We start from the raw sequence: 14,059 nt of genomic DNA, 5'->3' as shown, positions 1-14,059 counted from the left end.
GTGGGGGTCCAATGACACCCAGTGCCCTGGGATCGGAGACCCCACCTGTACAGTTGGGACCTGGGGTCCCTGCGGCCCCAGAACAGAAAATTCAGGGGCCTTGGGAAATGGGAGCTGTAGCCGAGGGGCCTGGGAGGAGTCCCAGCTGGGCCAGGAGGAAGTTCTCTGCACCGCCCCCCTGCTCTGCGTTCCCTCCCCCAGGGCATGCTGCCCAGACTGGAGAAAAAGCCAAAAGGGATCTGAGCAGCTGGCAAAACCTTGGTCTCCAGAGTCAGCTGGACCTGGGTGCAAATCCTAGCCCTGCTGTGGGAACTCGAGCAAGCGACTTGGCCTCTCTGAGCTTCATTACCCTCATCTGTCAAATAGGTGGCTGGGACACTTCACCGAAGAGCACACATTAGAAGCTTGGCGCGTCCCAATGCCCGTCAGCGCTCATGAACCAGCGGTGACCACATCCTTACCATCACTGGTATCAAAGCAGTCCCAGGCCTGCAGGCTCTAGATGCCTGTGAGATGCCTCGTCCCCTGCCTTGTCCCTCCCCTGCAGCTCTCAGCTTGATGATCCCAAAGGGAGCCACGAGACAGGCGGGACCTAGCCCATCCCGGTTTCTTCGTGGGCCTGTCCTTGGTGGACAACGGCTCCCATGCCCTGTTGCCATGATCTCTTTATTGGGATTTTCCCAATTATGAAAACTATACATTCTTCTTTTTCTATATCATTTTTTAAATTTTTCACTTATTTGAGAGAGCAACAGAGAGAGCACAGACAGGGGTAGGAGCAGAGGGAGAAGCAGAATCCACGCCGAGCAGGGAGCCCCATGCAGGGCTCAGTCCCAGGACCCCAGGACCCCAGGATCATGATGTGAGCAGAAGGCAGACACTTAACCGACAGAGCCACCCACACGCCCCTCTGTATCATTTTTTATTGTGAAAAATAGACATGATACAAAACTTACCATTTTGACCACTTTTAAATCCACGCTTCACAAGCATTAAAAACATTCACCGTGACCATGCCCATCTCCAGAACTTTTTCATCTTCCCAAACCGGAACTCAGCCCCCAGTAAAGACTAACTCCCTATTTCCCCTCCCCCAGACCCTGGCACCCACCCTTCCACTTCCTGTCTCTATGACCTCGACTTCTCTAGGGACCTCGGAAAAGTGGAATCACACGGTATTTGTCCTTCTGTGTCTGGCTTATTTCACTTTGCCTAATGTCCCGCAGGTTCCTCCATGTCGTAGCAGGTGACAGGATTTCCTTCCTCTTTAAGGCGGAATAATGTTCCACGGTGTGGGTAGACCACACCTTGTCCATCCATCGTCCGTCAGTGGGCACTTGGGTTGCTTCTGCCTTTCGGCTGTTGTGAATAGTGCTGCTGGGAACACAGGTGTGCATACATCTGTTCAAGTCCCTGCTTTCAGGGCTTTGGGATAAATAGAAGTGGAATTGGTGGATTAAATGGTAATCCTATGTTTAATTTTTTGAGGCACCCCCGTACTGTTGCCCATGGCCGCTGCACCGTTTTCCGTTCCCACCAGTAGCGCACAGGGGTTGCAGTTTCCCTAGGTCCCTGCCAACACTTGCTGTTTTCTGGTTTTTGATAATAGCCATCCTAGTGAGTGTGAAAAGTGGTATCTCATGGTTTTGAGTTGCATTTCCTTAATGATTAGTGATGTGGAGCTCCTTTTCATTATACATTCTTACAGTCTGGAAAATGCAAGCATTGTAAGGACAGACGACGAGAAAAGTGAGTGTCTCCCTTAAACCCCCTCCCCAGGAATGACATCCGCTGCATGGGCCCCTGGCCCCATGTGACACATGCTAACATAGCATCTGTTTCTGGGATGTTTTGCCAGCTCGGCCTCCTCCTCATGGGCAGCAAAGGACCCGCTGGGCCGTGAACGTGCCCTTTGGGATCATGATCTCAGCCCCACATCCCTTCGCCTCAAGCTTGAAGGTTCAGAAACCAGACTGGTCCCTCGGCCTTGCAGCACCCCTACCCCCACCCAGCCTCCTTGTGTAGACCCTCCATATAATCCGTGCTGTCAGCTCTCCCTCGCCACCCACCGGGCCCTGCTCTCAGGGCAGCGTGGTGATGACCATCCCCAAGACTTGCGGAGCCTGTCCCTAACTGATGGCGACCTAGGCTGCCCCCAGCCTTCCCTGCCAGCTCTGCAGGGGGAGAGCAGCCCGCCTCCTTCCCCCACCCCTGCTTCACTTGTCATGTCTCAGTGGGGCTCAGTGAGATGTCAGTCCCTCTGGGGGGCCTTCAGCTGCCCCCTGCCCAGGCACCGTCCTGACAGCTGCCCTTGTGGCCACGAACAATTGTACGGGCTCGTGTCTACACTGCCTGGTGCTCAGCTGAATGAATAGACGTTGCTGTCAGACTCCAATGCCCATAGTTTTGATTTCCTTGTACCCCGACGGTTTTCAGAGATAAGTGGAGCCGGCTTAAGTATCTGGATTCTTCCTTGAGCAATGGAAACCTGTGAAGTTACTTACGAAGCTTCGGAACGTGCTCAGAATCACTCAGGCCAGGGGAGATAGAGACAGGCCAGGGCCACCCTGTCGCCTCCCGGGTGCCTGGGGCTGGGGGCGTGGCTCTGGCTGCCCTCAGGGGCTGCCCAGGTCAGGAGAGGCAGCCGGCATGTGTTCGCGCGTGCGCGCGCGCACACACACACACACACACACACACACACACACACACACAGCCCAGCGAAGCGGATGTCCCAGTGCTAAGAGACTAGAAGGTTCTCGCCTACTCTCAGGACTCCCCCACCCCCACCCCACCCCTCTGCTCCCTGCGCCCCTCCCTGAGAGCTGCTTCCCGCCGAACCATGCGCTGGTTTTTTTAAATAACTTGTGTGTGCGTGTGCCGAAGTACGGGTAACATCAGCTTACCCCCGAGACCACATTTAAGTGCTAAATTCGGGAGGAGCAAGTGCATTCACGTTGTGTGCAACCATCACCCCACCCACCTCCCAAAGTGACGCTCCGACCCCCCGGTGACCAAGAACTCCTCCTTCACTTACTTCCCTTGGCAGAGTGACCGCACCCATCCCCCAACTCCTGGTAACCACTGCTTTCTGTGTCTATGAGCTTGTCTATTCTGGGGACCTCATAAAAGTGCAGTCATGCAATATTTGTCCTTTTGTAAAAATAACTTTTTTTTAAAGATGTATTTATTTGAAGGGCGCCTGGGTGGCTCAGTTGGTTAAGCGTCTGACTCTTGATTTCGGCTCGGGTCATGATCTCAGGGTCCTGGGATCGAGCCTTGCCTGTCTCTCTCTCCCTTTGCCCATCCACGCACTCATGTGTGCTCTCTCTCTCTTGCTCCCCACTCTGTCTCAAATAAATAAACAAATCTTAAAAAAAAAAAAAAGATTCACTTATTTGAGAGAGAGCGAGAGCAGGGAGGGGCAGCGGGAGAGGGAGAGAGAGAATCTCAAGCAGGCTCCACGCCCAGCGCAGAGCCAGAGGCCGAGCTCGACCTCACGCCCCAGAGATCATGACCTGAGTCAAAGCCAAGAGTCGGGCGCTTAGCTGACTGAGCCACCCAGGCGCCCCTGTAAAAATAACTTTTTTAAAATGTGCCCAAGTAATGCTTGCTTGTGGTAAGGAAAAATTTTAATGCAGAATCACAAAAAGACCATGAAAATCACCCTTGTCTTCCCACCTAGAAGCATTCAGTGCTTCCTGTTACCATTCAGTGTGGTGCCGTCCAGACTTTTTTTCTCTGCCTACGAACACATTTACATCTTATTGTATAAGAAAAGTGACCTGCTGTAAATCTTGTTTGGTGCTTATCCTTTCCCACTTAACAAAAAGCCCCACCGCGCTCCCTCGTGGCTGTAAATACACAGCCGCCTCATCGTTGGCCGTGGCCTCCGAGCGCACCGTTGTCTAGACTTGGCCACCATGTGTCCCATCTGTCTCCTACTCAAGGGCACTGGGTTGGTGCGGTTTTCAGTGTTACGAAGAATGCTGCAGCGGCCGTCCTTGACCATGAATCATGGTGCACATCCCTAATTATTTCCCAAGGAGATATTCCTACAGGCGGAAGAGCTGAGTCAAGGGACATGTGTTGTAAAGGCTCTGGGTCTGAGGTCAAATGCCCTTCAGAAAGTTGAGGCCCATTTACACCGCCCCACAGCACTGCGGGCTGGTCCCCCAGCTCCTCAAGAGGCTGGAATAGGGGATGAGAGGCGGGGTCGACCCCCAGGCCAGAAGGGCTGGGACCCCTCCTCCCAGCCTCCACCAGTGAGGGTCACGGCCCACAAACCTGTCCCCGCCACAGCCAACAAAGAGCCCCTGTACAGCCGAGCTTTGCTTCTTCCTGAGTCCACCACCTCCCGCTTCCCACTTCCTACCCAGCCTGATTCCCAATGCTGGAAAGCAGCGAATGCTCCACAGGGGCCATCAGAGGTCATCCCAGCCATTCCCCTGCCTCCAGGCAGACACGCGCACGTGCACACAAACACACACACACACACACACACACACACACGCACAAGCAGCCAGTCACAGGCAGTCGAGACCTCAGGAGCAGCCAATTCCAAATCCCCCATGATAGCTGTTCTTTCCTAAGAAAGCTCTGGTTCCTGCCTCACCCGTGCACCCCTGTGACCCCCCGGTTCCTTGGGCAGCACAGGCCCCCAGTGTCTCTGGGCTGGGGAAGGACAGTGAGCACCAAGGCAGGGTCTCGTCCTGCTCTGAGGCCGGGAGGCTGCCGGGGCAGGAGGGCCTGGGGAATGGCTGTGCTCCCACCTGGGTGTCAGGCGCCTCAGAGTCCTGCTTGCTGAGAGGCTCTGAGCATGGAGATGGCCACCAGGACGGGCATGAAAGGCGGTGAGGGAGGCCAAACCCTGTCCCAGGCACCATTTATGAAGCGCTTCCCGCGAGCAGCCCTCCGAGCAGCCTCCAGGATTTTGTCAGTGAAGGGAGGGAGGCTCTGACAGAGGGACGTGCCAAGGTCATGCAATTCGCAAGCAGTTGACCTTGAAGGTGGCCTCCGATTCTGGAGCCCAGGTGCATGCCCTGGCTGACAGCGGGACGTGGAGGCCGGGGAGGAGGTTACCTGGTCGGCTCCGCTCAGGTCAGCTGTCAGGGGACAGCAGGCCTCGGCTACTCTCCTGCCCCTCGCCCCTGAGCATCCTGCCAGGCCGACCTTCCCCGAGGGGCCCCCCTTGCCTCCCTCCAAGTCCAGGAGGAATGTAGGTCAGGGAACTTAACAGTGCCGTGAGAGCGGAATTCACGGAGGCCTGAGTGATGGCGCCATTTGCTTCTATTTCTGGGGTCTAGATTATGCGCAGACAGTGTCGGAATCACGGTCACAGCGAGGGCTGGCCACAGTGCTGGAGGAGGGGAGAGTCGCCCTGTCTGGGCAGCAGGAGCGGAACTGGGGAGTGGGAGGCCCAGGGGAAGGCCATCCGCCCCGCTGGAGAGCCATCCTGAGTCTTCAGCTTCCCAGCCTCAGCACGGGATGGGACGGCTGCCGTGTGGTGACGGGGAGACCACCGGCCCTTTGCACCTGCAAAGGAACTCTGTTTCAAGTGCTTACCGCCCGCCTGCCGCCTTGGCCAGAAGGCGCTCTGCCAGCCTGGCTTTCCGGCCCCAGGCCCAGCCCTGCCTGACCTACCCAAGAGCTGGAGGTCAAGGGAATGAATGAACAAGGCTTAAGATGGCCAGGACAGCGGGATAGCCAGGCTGGCCCAGCGGTTTCCGAAGGGCATGGGGCAAAGGGGTAGCGTCTCTACCTCATTATGGCCTCAAGAGACGGAACTAGCCAGAGATAGCAGCAGTTTCCCAAAGGCCCAGATGCAGGGCTTTTAAGTCGTGGGACACAGGCAGCTCCTGTGGAGGGGGGCGGGCAGGGGAAGACCGCGGGGCCGAGCACCCCCCAGCTTCAGCACAGGGCCGCCTTTGTACTGAGCCTTTGTGTATGCTTTCACTGGGGAAAAAAGGTTCTGCTGTTGCTACAAAATGTGGAGGGTGTGGGTCTAGCTCAGTTCTTGACCTGTGGATCCTGACCACCCATGAGGAGAGCTGGGGCTTGTGGAGAGATTGGGGCACAAGCCCATCTTGCCTCAGCCACCGAATCTGAGCGGGGCCCTGAGCCTGGGGCACCCGCTGTGCAGCCTAGAGGTGCCACCGCTGCTCCCTCCCTCCTGCCTTCCTCTGTGGACACGTCTGCCAGGACTCACACTTGTCTGGGAAGGCAACAACTTGCCGAGTTGATGAGCCCTGGTTTTCTGGCTGAGAAACTTGGTCACAAGTTGGACAGACAACTGTGTCTTCCAGTGGCTGGTGTCCTGTTTGGCTCTATTTCAGGGCCTAATCCTAGTCTACGTTAGCCCCCCAGGCCCTGGCAGCCCACCTGACACCCGGACTGTGGCTGGCCACTGCCCCCCAGCACCAGGGAAGCCCGGGCCCTGGACGCTCTGACTTCTCTTCAGGTGATGGAGGTCTCAGAACCGGGGCCACGAGTCTGACCCTGGTGGGTCCTCACAGAAGGAAACCCTTTTGCCAGTGCCCCTGCTTGATGCCAGCTAGCCGCCAGGGTCAGGCCAGCAGGGACTGAGGGATGATAACAGGCCGTGCCATCGACCAACACACACAGGCTGTGCTAGACACCTCTTGGGCACTGATGAGCTCACTGTGTCCTGTGACAAGCCCGTTCCAGGCGAGTGGGTCAAGGTCCTGAAAAGTGAAGGGCTTGTCCTTAATTAGTGCAGGAAGAACTTGACCCCACCCATGATCCTGGAAGCTGCAAGTTGAACCCCCACCCCAAGAACTGCCCCCTCCTCCCTGGTCTTCTGCCTCTGCTGCCCCTTGAAGCCGAGAGCCCCAGGGGTCAGCTGCCTCCCTTCAGCTCCCACCTGCCCTGGGGAACTGCAGTCCCTGGTCCCTCTCTCCTGCTGAGACTGTGACCTCCCACAGGCTCCAGGGGCTCACAGCCTGGGCCTGGCCTCCGCCTGGGTCAGTGGGCTGGCTGGCCACACACCTCCCCGGCTGGCCAGCTCCCGGGAACGAGCTGCCGTGGAATTGAGGAGTGGATGCCTGTGGAATGAGGTTCTCTCCCTCCCTGTGGCTCTTCCTCCCTCAGGCCGGTAGGCTCTCTGTCTACTACTTCCTGCTCCTGTCCTCCCTCGCTGGCCAGGCAGCTCCCAAGGTGGGCACACATCAGCCAGCCCTGTGGCTACTGAGAGTGGAAGGGGAGGGGTTCAGGGGTTCAGATCCCAAACCAAGAGACCAGACAGCAGGCAGCAGCCCTGCGGGGTGGGGGATGGGCAGGTAACAAGGAAGGCCAAGAAGTTGTACACTGACCAGTGCAGTGTTCATTTGGAAGCAATCTGAACGTCCCATGCTGGGACCTTGAAATAAACACACCACGGGGCTTCATCTGCCACAGCTGTGGGAGTCGGGGGGCAGGGGTGTGGCCAGACTCTCCAAAGCAGGTTACAGAACCGTGTGCAGAGAGTGGTACAGATGTTATTAAATCTACGTCCTGTCGATGGATAAGGGTCTGGAACGGCGGCGACCTCTGGGGGGAGGGATTGCAGGTGATTTAAAATGTTGCTCTTGTTTTCTAATCTGTAAACTACTGCATCTTTTTTTTCAAAAGTTGGTTGGATTTTTCTCCATGTCTGAGCGAGAGCAGTTGTAGGCCAGCAATTTGGACATCCACTGCGGTTTCCAGAAAAGCTCCGGGTGCCGGGCTGCAGTGAATTACCGCATAGCGGCAGCATTCGTGCTGTGCCAGGCATGTCGGGGGACCAGCTCACCCCAGTTTGCTGGGACGTCCCTGTTTGAGCCCTGAATGTCTTGTGTCCTGGGAAACTGCTCTGTCCCAGGCAAACACGGGATGGCTAGTCACCTGTGCCCGACACCCCCAGGAGGTAGGTGTCTGTGATCTCATCGTCCTGGTGAGAAAAGGTGAATGACTTGCCCGAGGTCGCACAGTCCAGAGGCTCCCCGGGCTGGGACACTCGTGAGGTTGGTTGACACTATGACGCCCGGTCTCCTCTATTATCTGAAGAAGGGCTTCTAGGTGCTGTGATCTGCAGGGGTCTCCAAAGGCCTTTCTAAGGGTGGGGAGGGTTTCCTCGGAGATTGCCCCCCCATTGGCTGTCTGGATGGCGCTGTGATCAGCTGGGTGAAAGCGGAGGCTTGGCACCATGACTTCCTCTAACAGCACAGAGAGACAGGGCACCCCTTCCAAGGCCACACAGCACGGAGTGGGTGGGGGATGGCAGGATGGATGGAGACCCACGTCCTCCCCACCCCCGTGCTCCCAAATGGGAGAAGAGCCCTCTGGCCACTCACAGCAGGCAGTGACTCCCCTGACATCTAAAGACTGCCATTCTGTGCCTGGCCCTGGGCACAAACCCATGAACAAAGTAGCCTCGGCCCCCGCCTCCATGGAAAGATGGTGCAGGAAGGTGGGGGGGAGCCGATGCTCAGGGTCTCACCAGCCAGAGGGTTCCTTGGTGGCAGCCGGGCGAGTGACGTGGAGGGGAGTGGTGTGCTGGGAATGCGCCATTTGGGGCCTGACCTGGAGGCCTGGGAAGACCTCCCTGGGAAGGAGATGTTCATGCCAAGGCCTGAAGGATGAGGGAGAATAAGTCAGTGGGGGAGGGAAAAGGCAGAACCCTCCAGAAAGGAGGAGCCACAGGGGTGAACACTCCCATCTCCTAGGCTTTGTCTTGTCTTCCGTAAAATGGGGGTGATGCAGTTTGGCTGCTGTGGAAACTAGTGTGACAGTCCTTCCCAAAGTGACACAAGTGACACGTAGTGTCACCACAGGATGCGGTGACTCCTCCGTAGGTGGGCACCAAGAACTGGACACAGGCGCCCGACACATAGTCGTACACAAACATTCGTAATGGCCAGGAGGCGCCAGCAGCCCGGATGTCCGCGGACAGATGGACGGAGACACCAGCAGTGCTTGCTCCAGACGGGGGAATAGTATCCAGCCTTAGCAGTGGGGAACGGACGCACCGCGGGGGTGGGCCCCAAGTAGCTGGTGCCAAGTGAAAGCCACGCACGCAAGGCCACGCGGGCAATTCCCTGTCTGCGAAACGTCCACAGGAGGCCAGTCCAGCGAGACAGAATGCAGACAAGCGGCCGCTGGGGCCACGGGGAGGTCGACAGGGACTGGTTGCTTGCCGGGTACCAGACTCCCTTTCGGGATGATCCATGTGTTTTGGGACTGGGTAAAGGGGATGGTTGCCCAGCCCTGTGAACGTACTAAATGCCACTGAGCTATGCGCTTACAAATGGTTCTTCGTTGAAGTGACGTGTATTTCACCTTAACTTTGAAAGAGCAGGGATGGAGGGCGCCCGGGTGGCTCAGTTGGTTCAGCTTCTGACCTTGGTCTCAGCTCGGGTCTTGATCTCAGGGTCATGATTTCAAGCCCCACATTGGGCCCCATGTTGGGTGTGGAGCCTACTTAAAAAATAAAAATAGGGCGCCTGGGTGGCTCAGTCAATGAAGCGTCTGCCTTTGGCTCAGGTCATGATCCCAGGGTCCTGAGATCGAGTCCTGCATCGGACTCCTTGCTCAGTGGGGGGGCTTGCTTCTCCCTCTCCCTGTGCCCCTTCTGCCCACTCAGACTTGCTTGCTTGCTTGCTCGTGCTCTCAAATAAATAAAATCTTTTTAAAAATAAATAACAAATTAAAAGATAGGGATGGTAATGTGCTGCTCTCAACACGGCAGGGACTTCGGTGAAGTCCTTCGAGAACGATCACCAGCCAGGGTGGTGGGTCAGGCCCTTCGAGGGGCCCACAGGGGCCAGCAATGCTCCCCTAATGACCCACACTCTCATGCAGCACCTTTCCTGAGCACCGTGAACAAACCGGGTCCGAACCCTCATGGAGCACCTGCGGCATCAGGGAAGGGAGCCGAGAGAAATGCTAGGAAAGTGTGTGATGTGTCAGGGCTGAGAGACGCTATAAGGAAGAAGTCCGGGAGGGGTAGAGAGCTCCAGGGCTTTGGTGAACAGGTGGTCGGGGAGGCACGAGCCAGGGGGGATATCCCAGGGAAGGGTGTTCAGGCTGAGGGAACAGCACGGGCAAAGCTCCGAGGTAGAAACACTCACCCAGGGGTGAGTGTGGCTGGAAGGAAGAAAGCAAGACGGGGTGGGGGCACGGAGCTGGGAGGGGACGCTGACCGACCCTCGGGTCTCTCTCTCTCTCTTGCCCTCAGCTCTGCTCCTGGACATCATGACGGTGGCCGGCGTCCAGAAGCTCATCAAGAGACGTGGCCCGTTCGAGTCGAGCCCCAGCCTCCTGGACTACCTCACCATGGACGTCTACGCCTTCCCCGCCGGGCACGCCAGCCGCGCCGCCATGGTGTCCAAGTTCTTCCTCAGCCACCTGGTGCTGGCGGTGCCCCTGCGCGTCCTGCTGGTGCTCTGGGCCTTCTGCGTGGGCCTGTCTCGCGTGATGATCGGCCGCCACCACATCACCGACGTCATCTCGGGCTTCATCATCGGCTACTTCCAGTTCCGCCTGGTGGAGCTGGTCTGGATGTCCTCCAACACCTGCCAGATGCTCATCTCTGCCTGGTGAGCCCCTGCCTGCGGCTCCAGGACCCGGGATGGCCCAACAGAGGAGGCGGGAGCAGCAGGGTGCCGCGGCGAACCCGCAGCCTCACCGCCCCCATCTCGGTTGGAGGCTGGTGACCTTGGCCGGGCGGCCCCGGGGGGGGGGGGGGCCGGTGTAGCCAGTGTGGCCGGTAGTGCCGAGCATCCCCGCTCCTCCGCGGAGGCTGCGAGTGTCCTCTCGAGGCGGCGGGGGGCCCGTGGGACAGCCGTGCTTTGCTTCTGCCCTGGAGAAGAGAGGCGAGAACCAAGGTGGCAGGAGCGGGGCCGAGTCTTGTCCTGTCCCTTCGTCATCGTGACTGCTGAGTGCTTGGCCGTGCCCCCCCCCCCCCCCGTGCCGCAGCGCCATGCCTGGCGAGAGACCCCAGCCACCGCCCACCACAGGTGCCACTGCCATTAACGGCCACCGACAGCTTAGGGCAGCACTTTCTGAAGGGCGCCCTGCCGGACGCCGGCCTGCAAGACGCTTTGGAAAGAAAAAAGGTTTTGTGGTCAAATAAATTTGGGGAATGCTGCATACTCTGCCCCATGCTGGCCGTTCACGAGGGCCATTGTTGTCATAAAGGCTCTGACAAGTCCTGTAGAAACGCTTCCTGTCAGACCCGGTTTAATTCCGTGTTTCCTCAACTTATTTGACCACAGACCCCTTTTCTTGAGAAAGAGCTACGAACCCCCAAAGATCTGCAGTCTCCTCAAGCACGTTTTGGGAGACGCTGCCCGGGATCCGGAGGGCCTGAGACGCGAGTGGGCCTCTCCCAGAGCCAGGGGAGACCCAGTGTCGCGTGCCGCCTGCGGAGAGCCCCCTGCCACGGGCATCGGTGCCGCTTTGGCCCCCAGGGGCCGGACTCCATGTGACCTGATAGGTCGTTTCCAAGCAGCCATTACGGATGTGCGTTTCATGCGACAATACAGATGACATGCGTTGGACCCTCTCCCACGTGCTCTCTCGTCCTGTGATGCACGTTTCCGGGCAGGACAATCTCTGTTGACATCCAAGGGTGGGATTCCTTCAGCCCCAGATGGGCCAGGGTGTCATGTGGTCAGGCGGCAAGGGCTCCTAGATCTTTCCAGGCTGGTGGGTCATTCTCCCTGAGGTTGCTGTCGGGCGTTCCCTTCATCCCCCGGGCCCTGCGCTGACCCGTCTGCCCAGGGCCTGGGTCATAAACAGCTTGGGAAGCCCCCAGGGTGCTGATGTCGGGTCTCCCCTGGGGGCCCAGACCCTGTCTCATTCCAGCCTCAGGCCTACCTGGCTCCCTGCCCCTGAGCCCGTGGACAAGCCATCAGGCCAACACAGGCGACCCCAAGGAGAGCCGTGACGAGGGGCGTCTGGGGACCTCAGGCTGGGGCCAGCCAGGAAGCAGGGGAAGAGTGTTCCGGCCAGGAGGAAAAGGGGGCGAGGAGTCCGTGCTTGTCACAGATGAGATGGAGCCCCTCGTGGCTGCATCCAGAGTGCAGGGTAGGGGGGAGACACGTCAGGCCAGGGTTGAGACTCAGGGTTCCCTGAGCAAGCACTTAGTGTGTAAGGGCTTGACACCTCACGTCAACCCTCTGATGTGGGGCCATGGACGTGCCTGTGGTGAGGATGAGAAAAAGAGGCCCAGAGAGGGGAGGTGACTTGCCCGAGGTTGCAGGGGGCAGCACGTCGCAGCCCAGCGCCCACGTCCCCGCACTTGGCTCAGCCTGGCTGCCGCGGACAGCCACTCAGCTTCCCAGGGCCGCCGTAGCAAAGCGCCACAACCCAGCGGCCTAAAGCCCCTGCGAGACTGACTCTCTCTCAGACCTGGAGGTAGAGGCCCAAAATCAGGGGGTCCGCGAGGCCATCCTGCCTCTGCGACCCTGAGGAGAGCCCTGCCTTGCCCGTCCGGCTTCTGCTGGTGCCCGGGGTCCTGGCTGTGTCCCGGCCACGGCCCCGCAGTTGTCCGTCTCTGCCTCTGCCCCGGCAGGACCTTCTCCCTGCGTCTGTCTCTGCTGTGGGGGCCGCAGTCACAGGGGATCAGGGCCCACCTCCTCCAGTATGACGTCATTTTAACCAACACCTTCATCACATCTTCAGAGACCCGATTTCCAAATAAGGTCACAGTCATAAGTCCTGGGAGTAAGGACTTCAACATAGCTTTGGGGAGGGGGGGCCAATTCGGCCCATAACACCTACGATCCTTTGGGGGAGGAAACCACCTCCGTCTCAGCCCGGCCATGGGGACAGGGCAGGGACAGGGCACATTGCCTTCGGCAGAGGGCCCAGCTGCCAATGATGGAGGGGGGTTGGGTGTCCGGACACAGAGTGTTCCACCGGCCTGGCCCTCAGGGCTGACCACCCGCCCCTCCTGCAGCAGGGAACCCGAATCCTCACCACGTCCTCAATGGTGTGGTTCCCCCCACAACCGGGCCGGGACATGGCCCCTGCAGACAAGACCCTGCCCCCCTCCCCCACCCATTCTCCCAAGACCCCGGGGCATCTCTCTTGAGCCTCCAGGGTTCCCTGCCCTGCTGGGGGTGCAGGACATCTACACTTTGTCTTTCCCCCGAAGGAGCTCTGGGGTGCCAAACCGGCCGGGTCACCACGATGAAAACCCCCAACTTCCAATCCGGAACGTTGGCTGCTTCTGGAGTCTTTAAAATACATTCTGCACGTTTCCACAGATGCTCCCAGGTGGGGAGTTTCTGAGATGCTGAGCAGAAGGGCTAAGGGTGTCTTCTTCCCGCCTCGCCCCCACCCTGGGAATCTGTCATCCACAGCCGAGCCTGCTCCAGCTCCGGGCTGGGGACGGGCTGCTGCCCTCTGGGGCCCATCTGCAGAGGGGGGTGGTCTCTGGAGTCTTCAGAATGAAGAATGGAGGGCTCTCAGCAGCCCCCCTTAGGCCCAGAGGGGGCTGGTGGAACCCCAAGTGCCTAATAAATGGTTAAGAAGAAAGGCCCTGGGAAGTCTTGTCTGGGAGGCACGTCCTGTGGGGTGTCAGTAACACTGGGTGCCAGAGACCCAGGTCAGGCCCACGCCAGCTCTTCCTGGCAGGGGTGACATCCCCTCTCAGAGTCGCCATGCACTGCTCTGTCAGATAGGGATGACAGTGGTCCCTGGGAGGTCATGTGTGACTCTGGGGTGCCCTCCATGTGGGAGCCTGGCAGAAGGGCTGTGCTCTAGGCTGCTGCCCTGGCATCATGATGGGCCCATCCGAGGGGGGAGGGGTTGGCAGGGAGACCGCGATTCCTCAGGAACCCGCCATCACCCCCTGTTCCTGGAGAGCGCCTGGGGGGATGGCAGCAGGCAGGCGTGGCTCGGAGACGGCTTCCAGAGCCCCAGTGATGGAACCAGAGAGACAGTGTGTATGTGTGCTCACGTGGGTGTAGTGAATGCCCTTCCGTGACCAAAGCCAGTAACTTCTCTCTTTATTTATGGTGAATTCTTTGGGGGTTTTTTTTGAAGATTTTATTTTATTTTTTTGAAGATTTTTTTT

General features: G+C 58.5%; 1 protein-coding gene across 17 annotated transcripts in view; it reads left to right on the top strand.

Moving 5' to 3' along the window:
* Positions 1-14,059, top strand: part of PLPP7 (phospholipid phosphatase 7 (inactive)) — a 38,684-nt gene that overhangs the window by 14,084 nt on the left and 10,541 nt on the right. For 8 of the 17 annotated variants that reach the window (XR_015727273.1, XR_015727272.1, XR_015727271.1 and 5 more), the window contains one exon: positions 10,211-10,571. Coding sequence is in view for 14 of the 17 variants with exons in the window: in XM_087869255.1 (XP_087725381.1) it covers positions 10,211-10,571 (361 nt within the window). In the remaining 3 variants the exon portion in view is untranslated. Of the gene's footprint in view, positions 1-366; positions 969-10,210; positions 11,540-14,059 lie in introns of those variants that run through there. The other 9 variants (XM_087869247.1, XM_087869245.1, XM_087869246.1 and 6 more) reach the window with 4 other exon arrangements.

This window comes from Ursus americanus, chromosome 18 (genome assembly GCF_024610735.1).
Source record: "Ursus americanus isolate L20-20 chromosome 18, mUrsAme1.1.p, whole genome shotgun sequence".
Lineage (NCBI taxonomy): Eukaryota > Metazoa > Chordata > Mammalia > Carnivora > Ursidae > Ursus > Ursus americanus.
Note: the sequence above shows the minus strand (reverse complement) of the source record. Positions and strands in the feature narration are given on the sequence as shown.